Raw genomic sequence first — 14580 nt, 5'->3', positions numbered from 1 at the left:
GAGGATTGCTTAAGCCCAGGAGGTTGAGGCTGCAGCGAGCAGTGATTATGCCACTGCACTCCAGCCTGGGTGACAGAGTGAAACCCTGTCTCAAAAACAAACAAACAAACAAGCACACAAAAAAACCTGAGTAAATTTGCTGCCAGCAGATGTGCATACACAAAAACTATTAAAGGGAATTCTTCAGGTAGAAGAAAACTGATCTATGATGAATCGTAAAAGTGCAGGAAATAATAAAAAACAACAGAGTGAATATGTGAGTGAATACAAATGAATATTGACTGCACAGAGCAATAATAACAGTGTCTTGTTAGGTGTAAAATATATGTGGAATTAAAATGAGTAATATCAATAATATACATGCAAGAGTAGAATGGAGGTAAAGAGAGATTCGGTATTGTAAGATCATAGCATTGTCTGGGAAACAATAAAAGGTAACATTTTTATTAGACTATAATAATGTGTACAAGTTGTAATCTGTGGAGGAAACCACTAAAGAAATTATAAAAGAATGTTTAAGTAGTAACCAATGGTAGGGGGGAAATGGAATTTAAAAAATAATCTGAAAGAAAGCAACAGATGAGAGAAAAAGAATCGTAAAATGGGTAAGACAAAAGGAAATAAATAGTAAGATGGTATTTATGAACACAACTACATCAGTAATTACATTAAATGTAAATGCACTAAATACACAAAAGATAAAAATTGACAGACTTGATTAAAACAACTCTATTCAAGAGACATGACATCATTATAAGAACATTAAAAAATTCAAATTAAGGAAAAAAGTGAAAAAATACCATTGTGAATGGTAGAGAAAGCCATTTCACATAACAAAGGGTTCATTCTACCAGAAAATGTCAATTTTAAATGGGTAGAAGCCTAATAGCCTCTAAATGCATAAAAGAAAAACTGACACAACTCAAAGGAGAAATAAACAAATGCATAATAATAGTGACAGGTTTTAGCCTCTCTCAGTAATTTACAGAAAAACAAACAAAAATATCAGTAAAGATGTAGATAATTTGGCCAACCTGATTAACAAACTTGACCCAATTGAAATACACATAACACCTGCACACAACTGCAGAATGTGCATTCTTTCAAGTGCAAGAACAGAATGATAAGAATATTATAGGAAAGCCTGTCATGAACATAACTGCAAAAACGCTGGAAAATATAATAGCAAATTAATCTACATTTTATTTATTCATTTATTTTATTTTATTTTTGGAGACAGGGTCTTGCTTTGTCACCCAGGCTGGAGTGCAGTGGCGTGAACAAGACTCACTTCCGCCTTAACCTCCTGGGCTCAAGCAATGCTCCTGCCTCAGCCTCCCAAGTAGCTGGGACAGCAGGAGTATGACACCACACCTGGCTAATGTTGTGTTTGTTTTTTGTAGAGACCAAGTTTCCTGAGCTCACGCAATCTACCTGCCTTGGCCTTCCAAAGTGCTGGGATAACAGGTGTGAGCCATTGTGCCCAGCTTAAATCTAAATTTTATTTTATTTTATTTTATGGCCATGTTCTCTCTGATAAATCTAAATTTTAAATAAGTAAGTCCAAGTATTGTTGCGTTTATATGTATAAACCTGCATAAACACACAAACGACATTCAACAATTAGTATAAGTCATCATGTCCAAAGAATAAAGGAGAAAAATATAATTATTTCAAAAGGCACAGAATAAGTATTTGAGAGAAATTTAACCTCATTAGTGATTTTTTTTTAAAAAAAACCTTTTTAACAGCTTGAGAATATATGTTCATGAGCACATTAAAAATCCTATTGCAACTATCATACTTCATGCTGCATATTGACAGCTGTCCCCATGCCCCACCCACCACCGCTGAGACTGAGACAAGAATACCCACTATCACTACTTATAGTCAGCATTATGCTGGAGGTCCTAGCCACTGTAATTTGGATACCAATCTTGTATCTTGCAACCTTGCTGAATTTATTAGCTCTAGTAGTTTTTATTTGTGTGTGGATCCTTTAGAATCTTCCATAGATAAGATTATGCCATGCGCAAATATAGTTTTACTTCTTCCTTTACGATCGGGATCCCTTTTCTCTCTTTCTTTTTTTTTTTTTTTTTTTTTTTTTTTTTTTTTTTTTTTTTTTTTTTTTTTTTTTTTTTTTGTGCAGTTGCTTGGTCACTGCAATTAGGCAAGAGATAAATAAAGCGTAAAGATTAAGAAAGGAAGAAATAAAACAGTCATTCGCAGACAACACAATTATACAAAAATAATCTGTAAATTATTATAATTTAAATGAAATTTGCAAGGCCACTCACTGGATAACAAGGTCAACATAGATTTTTAGCAACAGAATCTGTGTAAATTAGCCATAAACAAATATAAAACACCTAAGAATAAATCTAATGAAGGATGTGCAAGAACACTTTACTGAAAACCACAAAAATAATTCTAAGATATGTACAAGAGATTTAAAGAAGAGATATACCATGTTGATGAATAGGAAGATTATTTTAAAGATTTCAAATGGCTCCCAAATTGTTCTACATAATCAATTAAATCCAATCAAATTCTAGCACTTTATTTTGTGGAAATTGACTCACTGATTATAAGGTCTTTTGTGGAAATTTAAGGGGCATCTTTCTTCTGGAGTTGCCATGTGGACAGGATTTGAGACAACCCCGGCCAGGTCCCTCTGGTTCATGGTAAGCATGCATATACTTCTTGCCCTGAGTATGTCTGTAGAGAATCACGCAAACAACAACCTCTGCTTCCTCCCCATCAGAACAGAGAGCCTGCTAGTCTCTTGCCATTTAGAGTTTTAAAGGGATGAGTCAGATGCACCAGCCTACTCTGTCCTGCAGAAAAGGATACTTACCAGCTTTTCTAAGTGGCCCTGCAATAGTCACTGCTAGTCAGAAATCTCACCTTGGAATGTAGGGGTGGCTGGCACCTATTAGGATGTTAGGTGAAACAGAAACAGTTCCACTGTGGTAGCCTGCTCTATAAACATACAGAGAACCCTATTGCCTGTGTGTCATGAAGCTATTAGAACTACAGTTTTGTGGACTACTTTGAAAATGTATAAGTGTAATAAGTGATAAAAAGCAAACACAAGATATTCTGTCCATATGGACCACTACCAGGTGACACTTGATTTGTAGATTGACAGAAATCAGAGGTGGAGTTAAAGAGGTACAGACTCAATATAACATTCATTGCCTCTTTTGCTAAAGTTGTTTAATGCATGAGAAAAAGATACTGGTTGAGCCAGGTGCGGTGGCTCACACCTGTAATCCCAGCACTTTGGGAGGCCGAGGCAGGTGGATCACCTGATGCCAGGAGTTCGAGACCAGCCCGGCCAACATGGCAAAACCCTGTCTCTGTTAAAAATACAAAAAATTAGCTGGGTGTGATGATGGGTGCCTGTAATTCCAGCTGCTTACAGGGAGGCTGAGGCAGTAGAATAATTTGAGCCCGGGGGACGGAGGCTGCAGTGAGCTGAAATTGCACCATTCCACTCCAGCCTGGGTGACAAGAGTGAAACGCTGTCTCAAAAACAAAAACAGAAACAAAAAAATACTGGTTCCATGTTCTGTTCTAGTTATGCAAAACAACGTATTGACGTGCAGGCTGCACGGCGCCAGGTGCAAATACATACTGCCTGTTACAGTAACTGTGACAAGCACAAGGCCTACTCACTAGCTTGAGCGCAACTTCTGGGGAGTTGATGGTGGCATGTGTGGGTACTTTCTTCTTAACAAATTTTACATCAGTACTGCAACACAACAATCTCAGCCTGTGGGCTACACCAGAGCCACATGCTTTCACCATTTCCTGCTCAAAGGGAGACGCCAGGAGCTGAACGCTGTTAATCAGGGAGACCACAGAAACAGCAGCAGAACAGCTGGAGATCCAGGGCTGTGTGGTTTTGGACCGTGGGGAGGGTGGGCCGTGGGCAGACTTGATGCGATGTGGGAGGGCATTTGATATAGCCCTGTGGAGGACCTAACGTGTGAGGAGGCCCTCCTCACCCAGCATAGTGAGCCATGCATTTGGTGCCTTCGTGGGCTGCTCACAGCGCTCTCCCTGTGATTTTCCCCACAGCAGTGTGTTTTCTCTGCCAGGCGGAAGGCAGAGAAACCCTGGTTGAAAAGCAGTGTGGGTCATCGACTGCATCAACACATCTTTGGCTTTCCCAGGTGGAGGCACCCAAGTTTAGCCTGCATGTCCATTCAGCAGATAGAGCTGGGTCATCACTAAATAGGATCTTTCCTCTGAGCACCTGAGATTCTGGTCCAGTCAGGGCCGTGAGGACCAGGAGCTGGGGTTCCGAGCCCAGGCAGCCCGCAGGTAAGGAGGTTGGAGTGTGTTGGAAGGCTGTATGGCCATAGCTGCTGACCTGCTGACAGGGCTGGGGCTTCCCCGTCCCCTCTTCTCTCCTGCACATCAGCACTCACATCCCCCTGGCTCGGGCTGGCCTCGAAGCTCAGGGAGCGGTTGGATGAAACATCCATGCTTGTGGCTGTGGCTGTCACGTACAATGGCGAGGACAGTAGGCTCCCAAAGTGAACCGCGGTGCTGGGCGAGGGGTCAGGGCTCTGTGGTGCGGCAGAGTGCGTGCCAGCGCTTCACCAGCTCCTTGTTCTTGCTGAGCATCTCATTCCAGTGCTCCAGCTCTCTGCCGCGGGTGTACATGTAGGGGCCCACCACCACCCGGCCCAGCTCTTGGCTCTCTGCAGGGGAGGGAGAGCACCGGTGTGCTCCTGAGCACAGAAGCCACATCCCCAGTGACCACCCCTGCCTCCCTTCTGCCCTCCCTCCCTCCCTCCCTCCCTTCCTCATTCCTCTTCCTCCCGAGGAGGAAGTAGCAAGCCCCTCCTCTCTGAGCAGGAGCTGATGGCCCCCAAAGGGGCCCTGCTTTTGCTCTGGAAGGGCTGCTTCTTTCTCCCTCTGTGAGTTTGGGAGGAAGGAGAACCCTGAAAGAGACCCTCACCTTCAGGGCACCTGCTCTGCCCCACACCCTTCTGTAGGGCCGTATTAAATCTACCTTATGCCAAAGAGCTGAGGGGGGAAAGGCCGTCTAGAAAGGCCTCGGCCTTCAAGAGTACATCCAGTAGCAGCGCTCACCGGCCACCGTGGAGAAGGGTCTAAGTCCAGGCCGTGTGGCCAGCCATAGCCTGATGGCTCCGCTTCCCCACAGTGGCAGTGGGTGCTGGGCTGTGGGCCGTGCGGGAGAGCTGGCTGACAGAACTCACCCAGAACCCCAAAGGCTTGTCTAGAAGGCCGAGGAAGCTCAGTGCACCAGGTCCCCAGGCTTGTGGCGGCCCTGCTCCCTCCCACCCTCTCTGTTGATTTGCTCCAGGAGAGGGCAGCAGAGGCCATTGCTTAACCTCTTTCTTTTTTTTTTCTTTGTCAGAGCCTCCCGGGTTCAAGGGATCCTCTGGCCTCAGGCTCCCAAGCAGCTGGGATTACAAGCGTGTGTGGCACCACGCCCAGCTAATTTTTGTCTTTTTAATAGAGATGGGGAGTTTCACCATGTTGGCCAGGCTGGTCTTGAACTCCTGAGCTCAAGTGATCCACCCACCTTAGCCTCCCAAAGTATTGGGATTACAGGCATGAGCCACAGCACCCGGCTGCTTTACTTGTCTCTAGGATGCCACAGAAAGAGCTCAACTGGACTAAAGGCTGGGCATGAAACCCAGCCCTCCTACTGGGAAGCTGTGTGTCCTTGGGCAAGTATTTCAGCCTCTCTGAGCACTAGCTTCCTTAACCAGGGAGGGAGCTCGTACAGCTCCTTCCAAGGTCAGGACAGGAGCCACTCTCTCTGCCTGAACACTGGCAGCCCCTCGTGGCCCTCCTCCCAGTAGCCCAGGGTGGGGTGTGGCCTTACTGTCCCCTTCCATGTTCTGCACCACTGTCAGGCTGAGGCTGGCAGTATCCAGCTCTGTGGCGTCGGCCTTGAAGCTGAAGGTCTCATTGTACACAGGATTGATGGAGTCCAGCACAGCAGAGGTCTTCTTGCACTTGACAAATTTGTTGTGGTTCATCAGAGACACTTTGACAAACACACCTGGGGAACAGTGAGCACTCATGGGCTGGCAGAGGCGAGCGGGAGCCTGTGGGAGGTCGGGCTAGGAGGGCACGTGCCCAAGCTAGGCGCCAGGGCCCCACCCCTCACACAGCCCATGGATGTGGCCCATGGGTGTGGCCAGAGGAAGCGGGCTGAGGAGTGCATGGCCCCGTGGCCCAGGCGGGGCTCCGCTCCCTTCCTTTTCCTTCCTCTTTGCCTCAGGAAAGCACTCATAGCTCTGCCTGGCCCTGGTTTACGAGAGCCTGGCACCACATGCCTGTCCCTCCCTGTTGGCGGGCTAATCACTGGGTCCCCAGGTCCCCTGGAGTTCCTTAAACATCTTGTACAAAGGGCTAAGATTTGGTGGGTGAGGCTTAGAGTCACATGGAAGGTCTGGATCCCGCCTGGCTTATGGTGACCCAGACATGAACGCAGACAGGTGGCTGGCCACCACCGCCTCACTGGGGTGGGTGGGACGTGCCAGGTGAGCCCAAATGGGGTGGGACATGCGGGGTAAGCTGAGGCCCTCTCTCCTGCAGCTCCCGTGTTCTGGGAGGCCAAGCATCAGTGCCCAGTGAGCCAGGAGCCCTTCCTTCCCCTGGGGGCAGGGAGGTGCCCGCCTCACCCTGGAGGAACTGGACCCATGCATCTGATGGAAAGGTGGATGTGGAGGCAGCAGGACAGTTCAAGGAGCCAAGATGCTGCCTAGGGAAACAGGAAGGGCAGGGCTTGGTCTTACGGTTGGGTTAGAACCCTTAGCAGGGAAGGCCAAGGAGATGCAGCCTTGGGTTCAACATTGGAAGAGGCTTCCTGTACCAGAACTGTCCACCGAGGGAGGGCACGTCTTGTGAGGTAGTGAGTGCTTTCTGATGGGGTGTATGCAAGGAGAAACTGGATGGTCAGGGGTGAGGCTGGACTGCAGCCCCAGGCCGTAAGCTCAGTGGGCAGGATCTTCCCCAGGAGGAAAGGCAGGAACTCACTGACAACGCCCCTGTCCTCCTGAAGCCGGAGGCCCTTGGCACGCAGCACCACCACTGTCAGGCGGCTCAGGTAGTCGTTGTAGCTGAGGCAGAACTGGAGGTCGCCAAACTCTGAGGGGGGCTGGGGAGACCGAGATGGAAGCACCCCACCCTGTTACTCCGACAGGCACTGAAGGGGCTGCGGAACCCCTACAGAGCCTCCCCTTCTCCCAGAGGTCCATCCGACACACCCACATCGTCCCCTTTGAGTTCCACTGTCATTTTAAGTCTGGACAGTTTAAGGGGCTTGTGCAATCCTGTGGACCAGAGCTAAGGATTCACACCCAGTTCTGGGCCACCCATGGCCTTCCCGGGGGTGATGGGGCTGGGGAAACGTTTCCCTGAGCTGGACCATTTGTGGTGCCACCTCTCACAGCTGTCTAACCAGGATGGGAACCCAAATGTGGATATTTCAGGTTGCTCAGGGAATCTGATGGCTTATGTGACAACAGGACCTCAAGCAGGCCCTCCCTGCTCAGGAGCAGGTCCATCACCCCCCATGCTGCTCCGGGCCTGGGCCCTCCTCCCTGAGTCGCTGTTGTAGGGTGGTGTGCAGGATGCTGAGGGCTGACCCTGCCAGCAGGTGCTGCCAGGCCGTGTGCACAGCTGCTGGCTGACGCTCAGTGGCATAGGCATGGTGACCACGACCTTACCTCCAGGCTCTCGGGCTCCAGGTCTCTCCAGATGATGCGCCGGCAGTCCTCTGCCAGGGTCTTATTATTCAAGGGGAACAGCACCTGGCCCAGGAGCTGGTGCTTCCTCCACCTGTCCACATGGTAGATGGAGAACTTCAGCACCCTCTGGGTGACGGTCTTGCTGGACACCTGGGGGAGACAAGGACCTAGCCAGGGTCAGGCACAGGTGTTTGGGGATGGGAGGTGTGACTTGTTATTCTGGACCTGGGTGTTTTTGGGAAGGGGTGTCTCAACCGGGGACCCACACCCCCCAAACTCAGGCATTTTCAGGGGACCCTTCTCAGTAACAGAGCCATGTACCCTTGAAAAGTGGGAGTGGGTGCCAGGGCCTTGCTACACAGAGTGCAGTCCGAGGACCTGTAGCACCCACCACCATCTGCAGCCCTGTTAGAAATGCAGGATCTTGGGCCCCCAGCCCAGACCTGTCAATCGGAAGAATCTGCCACCTAGCTGAAGCTCCGAGTGACACACCTGCACGGTGAGTGTGGCCCTGCCACCACTCTGCACTGTAGCACAGGCCCATAAAACCCCAATCACAGTGTCTGACCTACAGCAGATGGCCCCATTAATATTGATTTTCTTCTCTTTCCCCTTCTCCCCCTTCCCCTTTCCTCTGAAGGCACAGAGGGACTGGATCAAGTTGGGGCGAGATAGAGTGGGGAAGTGATGAATCAAGAAAAATGAGCTTGCAAGCACGATGTGTTGCATGTCACAAGGCTGTGGCCTTGGATTCTGATGTCTTGAGAAGAGCGATTCACCTGTGAATTCTGGCCCAGCAAGATGGAACCCCCAGAGAGCCTCCCTCTTCCTCCCTGTAGTCTATGTGACCCTGGCTGAAGTTGCCCCATTCTTAAAATGGCAGTGGAACTCAAAGGGGTCCATGTCTGTGTGTCACATGGACCTCTGGGAGGAAGGGGGGCTCTCTGGGGGTTCTGCCTTGGCCCAGCAAGATGGCCCTGCACTAGGCCCCACCACACCCCTCTTCCCAGCTGTCTGCCAGGGTGGAAGGCACAAGTCATGGCCCTGGCCTCGGCAGTCACATTCCTCCTAAAAGATGACTGTCTGCACCTCGCCACTCTGCCAGCTTGCCGCCCAGCTCTTGAGAACATGTTTGTCCAAGGCTTCTTGGCAGGTCTTGATGGCTGCTTCTTCTAAGGGCCCCCAGTCACCTGGTCAGGCTCCCAGGCCCCTGTGAAACTGGCGGGGTGCCACAACAGCCTCTCCACCTCTGGAGCCCGGAGCCCAAGCTGGCCAGCCCAAAGTGCAGCAAGGTGCCACACCTGCCCCAGGAGAGCACTGGGGCCCCGCGATGGCCTCTGACAGCATGGGCATCTCCTGCACTCCCTCTAGGGCCCATCTTCTGCCTTCCTTGGAAAAACTTGCTAGAAACCCCACACTGCTCCAGGCCTTTGGGATAATTCCCTTGAGCCCCATAGGCTAGGGCCTGGCATTCAGTAGTTGCTCTAAAATTGTGTTTTTGCCCACTCTCCTCCAGGCAGTCAGGACAGGGGAGCCCAGGCTTCTGGTCACTACTCACCAAGTCTCTCCCCTGCGCCTCTATCAGGGATTGGTTCCTACAGGCCTTAACCTGGCAGACTAGGTAAAGCAGAGCTGTGGGATCGAGGGTCTGCAGGTCCCTGGGGGGGCTGCAGGGCCCTGGCTGGTACAGGAGGCTGGGCTCTCCTGAAGGTCTGCACCTTCCTAGGAACACGGGGATTACCAGAGCCTGCCAGCTCCAGAGGCTGTACCTGGAAGATGAAGTGCTCGTCAAACTGCGGGTTGGAGGTTTTGTGTTTGGTCTTAGACTGGAGAAAGCGCCGCTCATCAGGCAGCAGGTAGAGCTTCACCAGGGGGCTGCAGGTCTCCGAGGGGCCTTGCAGCTGCCGCGCCTTGATCAAGCCCACCAGCAACCGCTCGGCCTCCTGCTCGTATTCCACTGAGAACCACAGCCGCCCTAGGCAGCCGGCAGGGAATTCAGTCTCACTGTTGTCTTCTGAGAACTTGTACAGCTCTGGATTGATGGCCCCCACCTTACATGCATCTCCTATAACAGAGGATGGGAGGGCTGGCAGGCCAGAGGAAGGCAGGGGTATGGGAGACAGCCCATGGGGCCAGCTCTGGGCACCCATCCCCATCCTGGTCTGTCCCTCTCTGCTGAGCCTCAGCTAGCCTGACCACATCCACCCCACTCTCCTCTCCAGACTAAACACATTCCCCCTCTCTAGTGCAGCTCCTCCAGGAAGCCTTCTCAGCAGGAAGGCATTGCTTGGCCAGGCTGGGAATCCTAGCATAGTCCAGATTATTCATGCTCCTGCCCCCTGGGATTGGCCTCCATCCTTGGAGGTCAAGACCTGTTTCAAGGACACAGTAGCCATCATCTGGCCTGGCCCCCTTCCATAGTGTCTAGGAAATGATTCAATGATAAAGCATGGCCTTTTTCGTCCTCTTCAAATTAGACGGGCCAAGGTGATTGTTGGGTGGGTCCTGGGATGGTCTCTTGGGAGACCTTCAGGGCACAGAGGTGGCAGAAAGCTGTGTTTGCAATCCCAACCATTCTTTCTACTTGGTCAGCCAACCCATCAACCTGGAGTGGGACCCAGTACAAGTTCTGTATCTGGGATGCCTGGGTTCCAATCCCAATCGGTTGTTTACAGCCTCAGTTTATGTCAAATGAGGTGATCATTCTTCCCCCACAGAGTCATGGTGAGGTCTCACTCCTAATCAGCACCTAAGCCCATGTCTCACCGCATGGGGTGCAGCAAGCACTTCATAAATGAAAGCACCCAGAAAGAGTGGTCCCTGGGCAACCCTGGCATCCCTGGGCTGGTTCAGTTGTGTCCTGGAGCCAGGCCGGTGAAAAGAGATGGGGCTACCTGAGCAGACCCTGACCTCTGGGCAGGCCCTGGCAGGGGCACTCACCAAGGCCACCGCTGGGGTTGTGAGGCAGCAGCTCCGATGCCGGGCGGGGGTCCCATGGGGTGTGGGCCCACTCTCCGCTGTGCAGGGGCACCCAGTCTCGGCCTTGAAGGGAAGGGGGCACCACGAATGGCACACCTGGTGGCCTGTCCAGAGGCAGGGAGACAACATGTAGGTGGCAAGTGAATAATGTGGCCTCAGAGCGCTCAGTCAGGATGCTTGAGTGCCAGGGACTGGAGGAAGAAAAGCCATCGGGAGCCAGGAGGAGGCTGGGACACCATTTTCTGTGGCCATATTAGGCAACACACACACACACACACACACATGCACACGCACACACACACACACACACACACACGGAATTTGCAGAAGAAACACAGCCTCCGACGACGGTGTCAGCCAGTCTGGGTTTGGATTCCTGTTCTGTCACTTACTAATTGTGCCCTCTGGACCAGTTGCTTACATGCGCTGAGCCTCAGTTTCCTCACCTGGAACATGGGTTTCATAATGCCTGCCTAACAGCTGATGTGAGGTTTCTGGGATTTCTTTGTGATAGCTCCCAGCACCGAGGCAGCACAGAGGAGGCTCCCCATAAACAGAACTTTCCTTTTTGACCCCACCCTGAGGGAAACTCCAGGGACCCATTTGGCCCCACATCCTGCCTCACCTGCTCAGTGGGGTCCTAGCCTGTGGCTGGCAGAGCCTGTCCCGCTGTCCACTGGAGGCAGCTGCAGCGGCCGTGGCTGGTGTTCCAGGCAGCTCCTCATAGGGGAGGGTGGCACAGAAGCGTCTCCACAGATAGCAGCTTGCCCCGATCAACAGCAGCAGCAGCAGCCCCCCGACGGTGCCCCCAATCACCAAGGCCAGCTGCTCTGGGGGCAGAGACCACCAGTGCTGTGATGGCTGCCTGGGGAAGCCACTCTCCCTCGCAGTCCTGGCCTGCTGGGGCAGAACTGAGGCAGCAACCCTGCCCTCTGGGATTGACCTCAGGAGTGGCCCCTGCTGGGAGGGCTTCCGGGAGGAATGCTGCTGGCTGGGTTCTGCCAGCTCTCAGAGGAAAAGCAGTTTACCCCAACCACTCCCCTTCTAGGGTCTGAGGGCCCTGGGCAGAACCTTCTGGCTTTCCATGGAAAACAGCTGGCCCTGCCCTTGGGATTCTGGCTTAAAGAAACCATTTCGTTGTGTTTCTGAGTAGAAATCAAACCTGCCCTCATCAGAGCCTCCATCCCCTGGGCTTCTGTTGAGGACAGGAGGGGTGCTTGGGTGTGGGCGCGGTCAGTTAGGGAAAACCCTGGAAGGAACCTTCCTCCAGGTCTGCAATCAGAACGCTACCTTCTGGGGCCCTGGAACCTGCTGTGAGGCTGGACTCCCGCTCAGGCTCCCTAACCTTCTCTAACACCCGCTCCCTCCCCTAGCCCTCTATCAAGGTGAGCGCGCGGTAAGCGCTCAGGAGAGTGGGTGGGAGGAGGTGGAGGGGGCAAGGCCCCTTTGCTGCTGGCCCTCACAAGTCCACATTTGGGGGACTTAAGAGGCTCCGCCCATTGGTGCTCAGACGCTGGGTCCCAACCGCCGGCCACCTTGGCTGGGCCAAAAAGGTGCCTCCCTTAGGGTGACATGCGGGCGCCGGGCATCCCGGGCTCAGGGATCTGGACTGGGTGGGGTGGTGAGAAGGCGGGACCCCCACACCTCCTAAGCCGCAACTGACCGCGAGGAGCAGACCTCAGCCTCCACTCCATCCCACCGCCCCTTTAGGAGCGCGTCGAGTCAGGGCAGGACAGGCGCTGCACCCCAGCGGGGGCGGCGGGGCGGAGGCAAGTGCTGAAAGGGCCACAGAGGGGCCGGGGCCGCGCCGGACTGGGGAGGCGAGGGCGCTTACCCGCCATGGGGCTGCTCCCGCGGACTGGTCTCGCTGGTCTGGGCTCTTCGGGCTGGGCTGCGGGGCTGGCTCTTAAAGCGCGGCGGGACGCCGTCGGGCGGGCGCTGGGGCGGTCCGTGGTGGCGCTGGTGCCCGCTGCGGTGCGAGGAGCCGCGCGGTGCACGGAAGGGGCAGGGACCCAGCGCCCTGAGGCTGCAGCCCCGCCCCAGACTGGCCCTGGCCCAGGCCCAGGCCCGGAGGTGAAGGGGCGCAGAGCCTACCGTGAGCTCCTGGAAACCGCAGGGCTCAGGCGAGGCGGGTCCCGGGCGCCAGTGACAGCACAGCCTTTCCTAACCGCTCTCACTCCGGGTCATTTCACATTAACTCTTTCTGCCTCCCTCTTGTAGGGACCTCTGTGGCTACACGAGGCTCATCAGATAATCCAGGATAACCGCCAACCCCACCTCAAGATCATTCATGAGGACGTGACCTCTCTGGGATCATTATGCGGACCGTGTTGTTCATGCAGTGCCCTGGGACAGGTGGCTTACATTTCCCCTTCCTCTGTCTATAGCTCCGTGTGCCCCAACACTGAACTCAGGCAGCTAGCAAGGCTCAGGGGGACCCCTACATGGAACCCCTCAGCTATCCTGACCCCTTCCCCCAGCCTCCCTGCTCTCCGCCGGACGGGCCTAATGGTGCATGTGGTCCCACCCACACGAGACGCCTCCATGATTGGGCTCGAGCTGCACTCAGGCTGTTCTGGGGGTGGGGTGGGTAGTGGGTATTTTTTGAAAAGGGAATCCCTTCTGGTAGTTCCTGAGTGCCAGGACCAGAGCTGCCATCTCTCAACCTCCATGCTGTGCTTTTCCAAAGTCCCCATCTGCCTCTGTGTCGCCAAGTCTTGCCAGCTCTTTCTCCTCTGTCCATCTTTATGATGGCAAAAACCTCGCCCAGCCCTCCATCACTTCTCATCTGGAGCTCTGCGTGGGCCTCCTCTCAGCTCTTCAGATTCTATGCTGTACCGCCTCCCCTCCCCGGCTGGTGTCTTCCAGGATCCCCTCCCATCCTCATCCCCACTACCTCTCTGCAGTGCTCATGCCCAGATTTGTGCAGCTACTTCCACAGCTCTGCTGATGCACTGGTCCCTCCTACCACACTGCTCTTTCCCTGCCTGAAATACTCAGTGCCCCTCCCACCCTCCTTCTCCACTGCTCATGTTTGAAGATGAACCCCCAGCATCTTGCCTTCTGTGAAACCCTTCATCACCCTCTCCTTGTCCTCATGGTCCTTGCAGCTACCGTGCTGAATATGGGACTCTGTGCCTGTGACTGCTGCCCCATCCCACTCTTCCTGGCAGCCCAAGGCTTCCATGAAGGCAAGGAGCCATGTCTTATTCAGCTTGGAATCCCCAGTATCCACCTCCAGGACCGAGGCTGTGCTGCATGGCAGATGAAGGGCTTGTGCCATCTGGATGAGCTGTCCCATCTTCTGCTCACATTGTCCATGCATCATACCCATCTTGAGCTCACAATTGCCCATCAGGAGCTCCCTGTCCTGGTCCTGCAGACCAGCTGCTGGGGTCTGCAAAATCACGTTGCCAGCTCTATCTGCAAAATCCTTACACAGCCAGCCAGCCCACTGAGTTTCGAGTCTTTCTTCCTCCACTGGAAGGTGACAGCAGGTGGCAGGAGGGAGCTCACCTTTCTTGCTGCTCCTCATATTTTGAGTATCACGATACAGTCTTGATGTAAATGATCCCATTGAACCCTGCCTTATGTCTACCCTGCAGGGTCACGACCACCTCCTCAGATGAGGAAACTGAATCAAAGAGGCTTCGTGGCCCACCTTTAAGTGATGGAGCTAGGCCTGGCACCTGGCTCCCTTATTCCTTCCTCACCGGTGACCAGCTATAGGGCAAGGCCCCAGGAGACCCTCTCCTGTTGTGATGATGATGAACCAGGCAAAGAGCCATAGGCACTGTGGTCAGCCTCCTCTCCATCCACTGTCCCAGGGGCTCTGAGACCCTGCTGGCCTGGA

General features: G+C 53.1%; 1 protein-coding gene across 1 annotated transcript; it reads right to left on the bottom strand.

Moving 5' to 3' along the window:
• Positions 1 to 2253: 2253 nt before the first annotated feature.
• On the bottom strand, positions 2254 to 14262 carry SYT15 (synaptotagmin 15). Its single transcript, XM_037734390.1, has 9 exons — positions 13788 to 14262; positions 12562 to 12696; positions 11353 to 11557; positions 10689 to 10831; positions 9518 to 9813; positions 7728 to 7898; positions 7036 to 7156; positions 5876 to 6055; positions 2254 to 4718 (listed from the first exon to the last, which is right to left on the bottom strand). The coding sequence occupies exons 1-9, from the start codon at positions 14260 to 14262 to the stop codon at positions 4576 to 4578; spliced, it is 1869 nt and encodes a 622-aa protein (XP_037590318.1). The 3' UTR covers positions 2254 to 4575.
• Between the last annotated feature and the right edge of the window lie 318 nt (positions 14263 to 14580).

The sequence above is a fragment of the Cebus imitator genome, unplaced genomic scaffold (genome assembly GCF_001604975.1).
Source record: "Cebus imitator isolate Cc_AM_T3 unplaced genomic scaffold, Cebus_imitator-1.0 Scaffold612, whole genome shotgun sequence".
Classification (NCBI taxonomy): domain Eukaryota; kingdom Metazoa; phylum Chordata; class Mammalia; order Primates; family Cebidae; genus Cebus; species Cebus imitator.
This window is presented reverse-complemented; position numbering and strand designations above follow the sequence as displayed.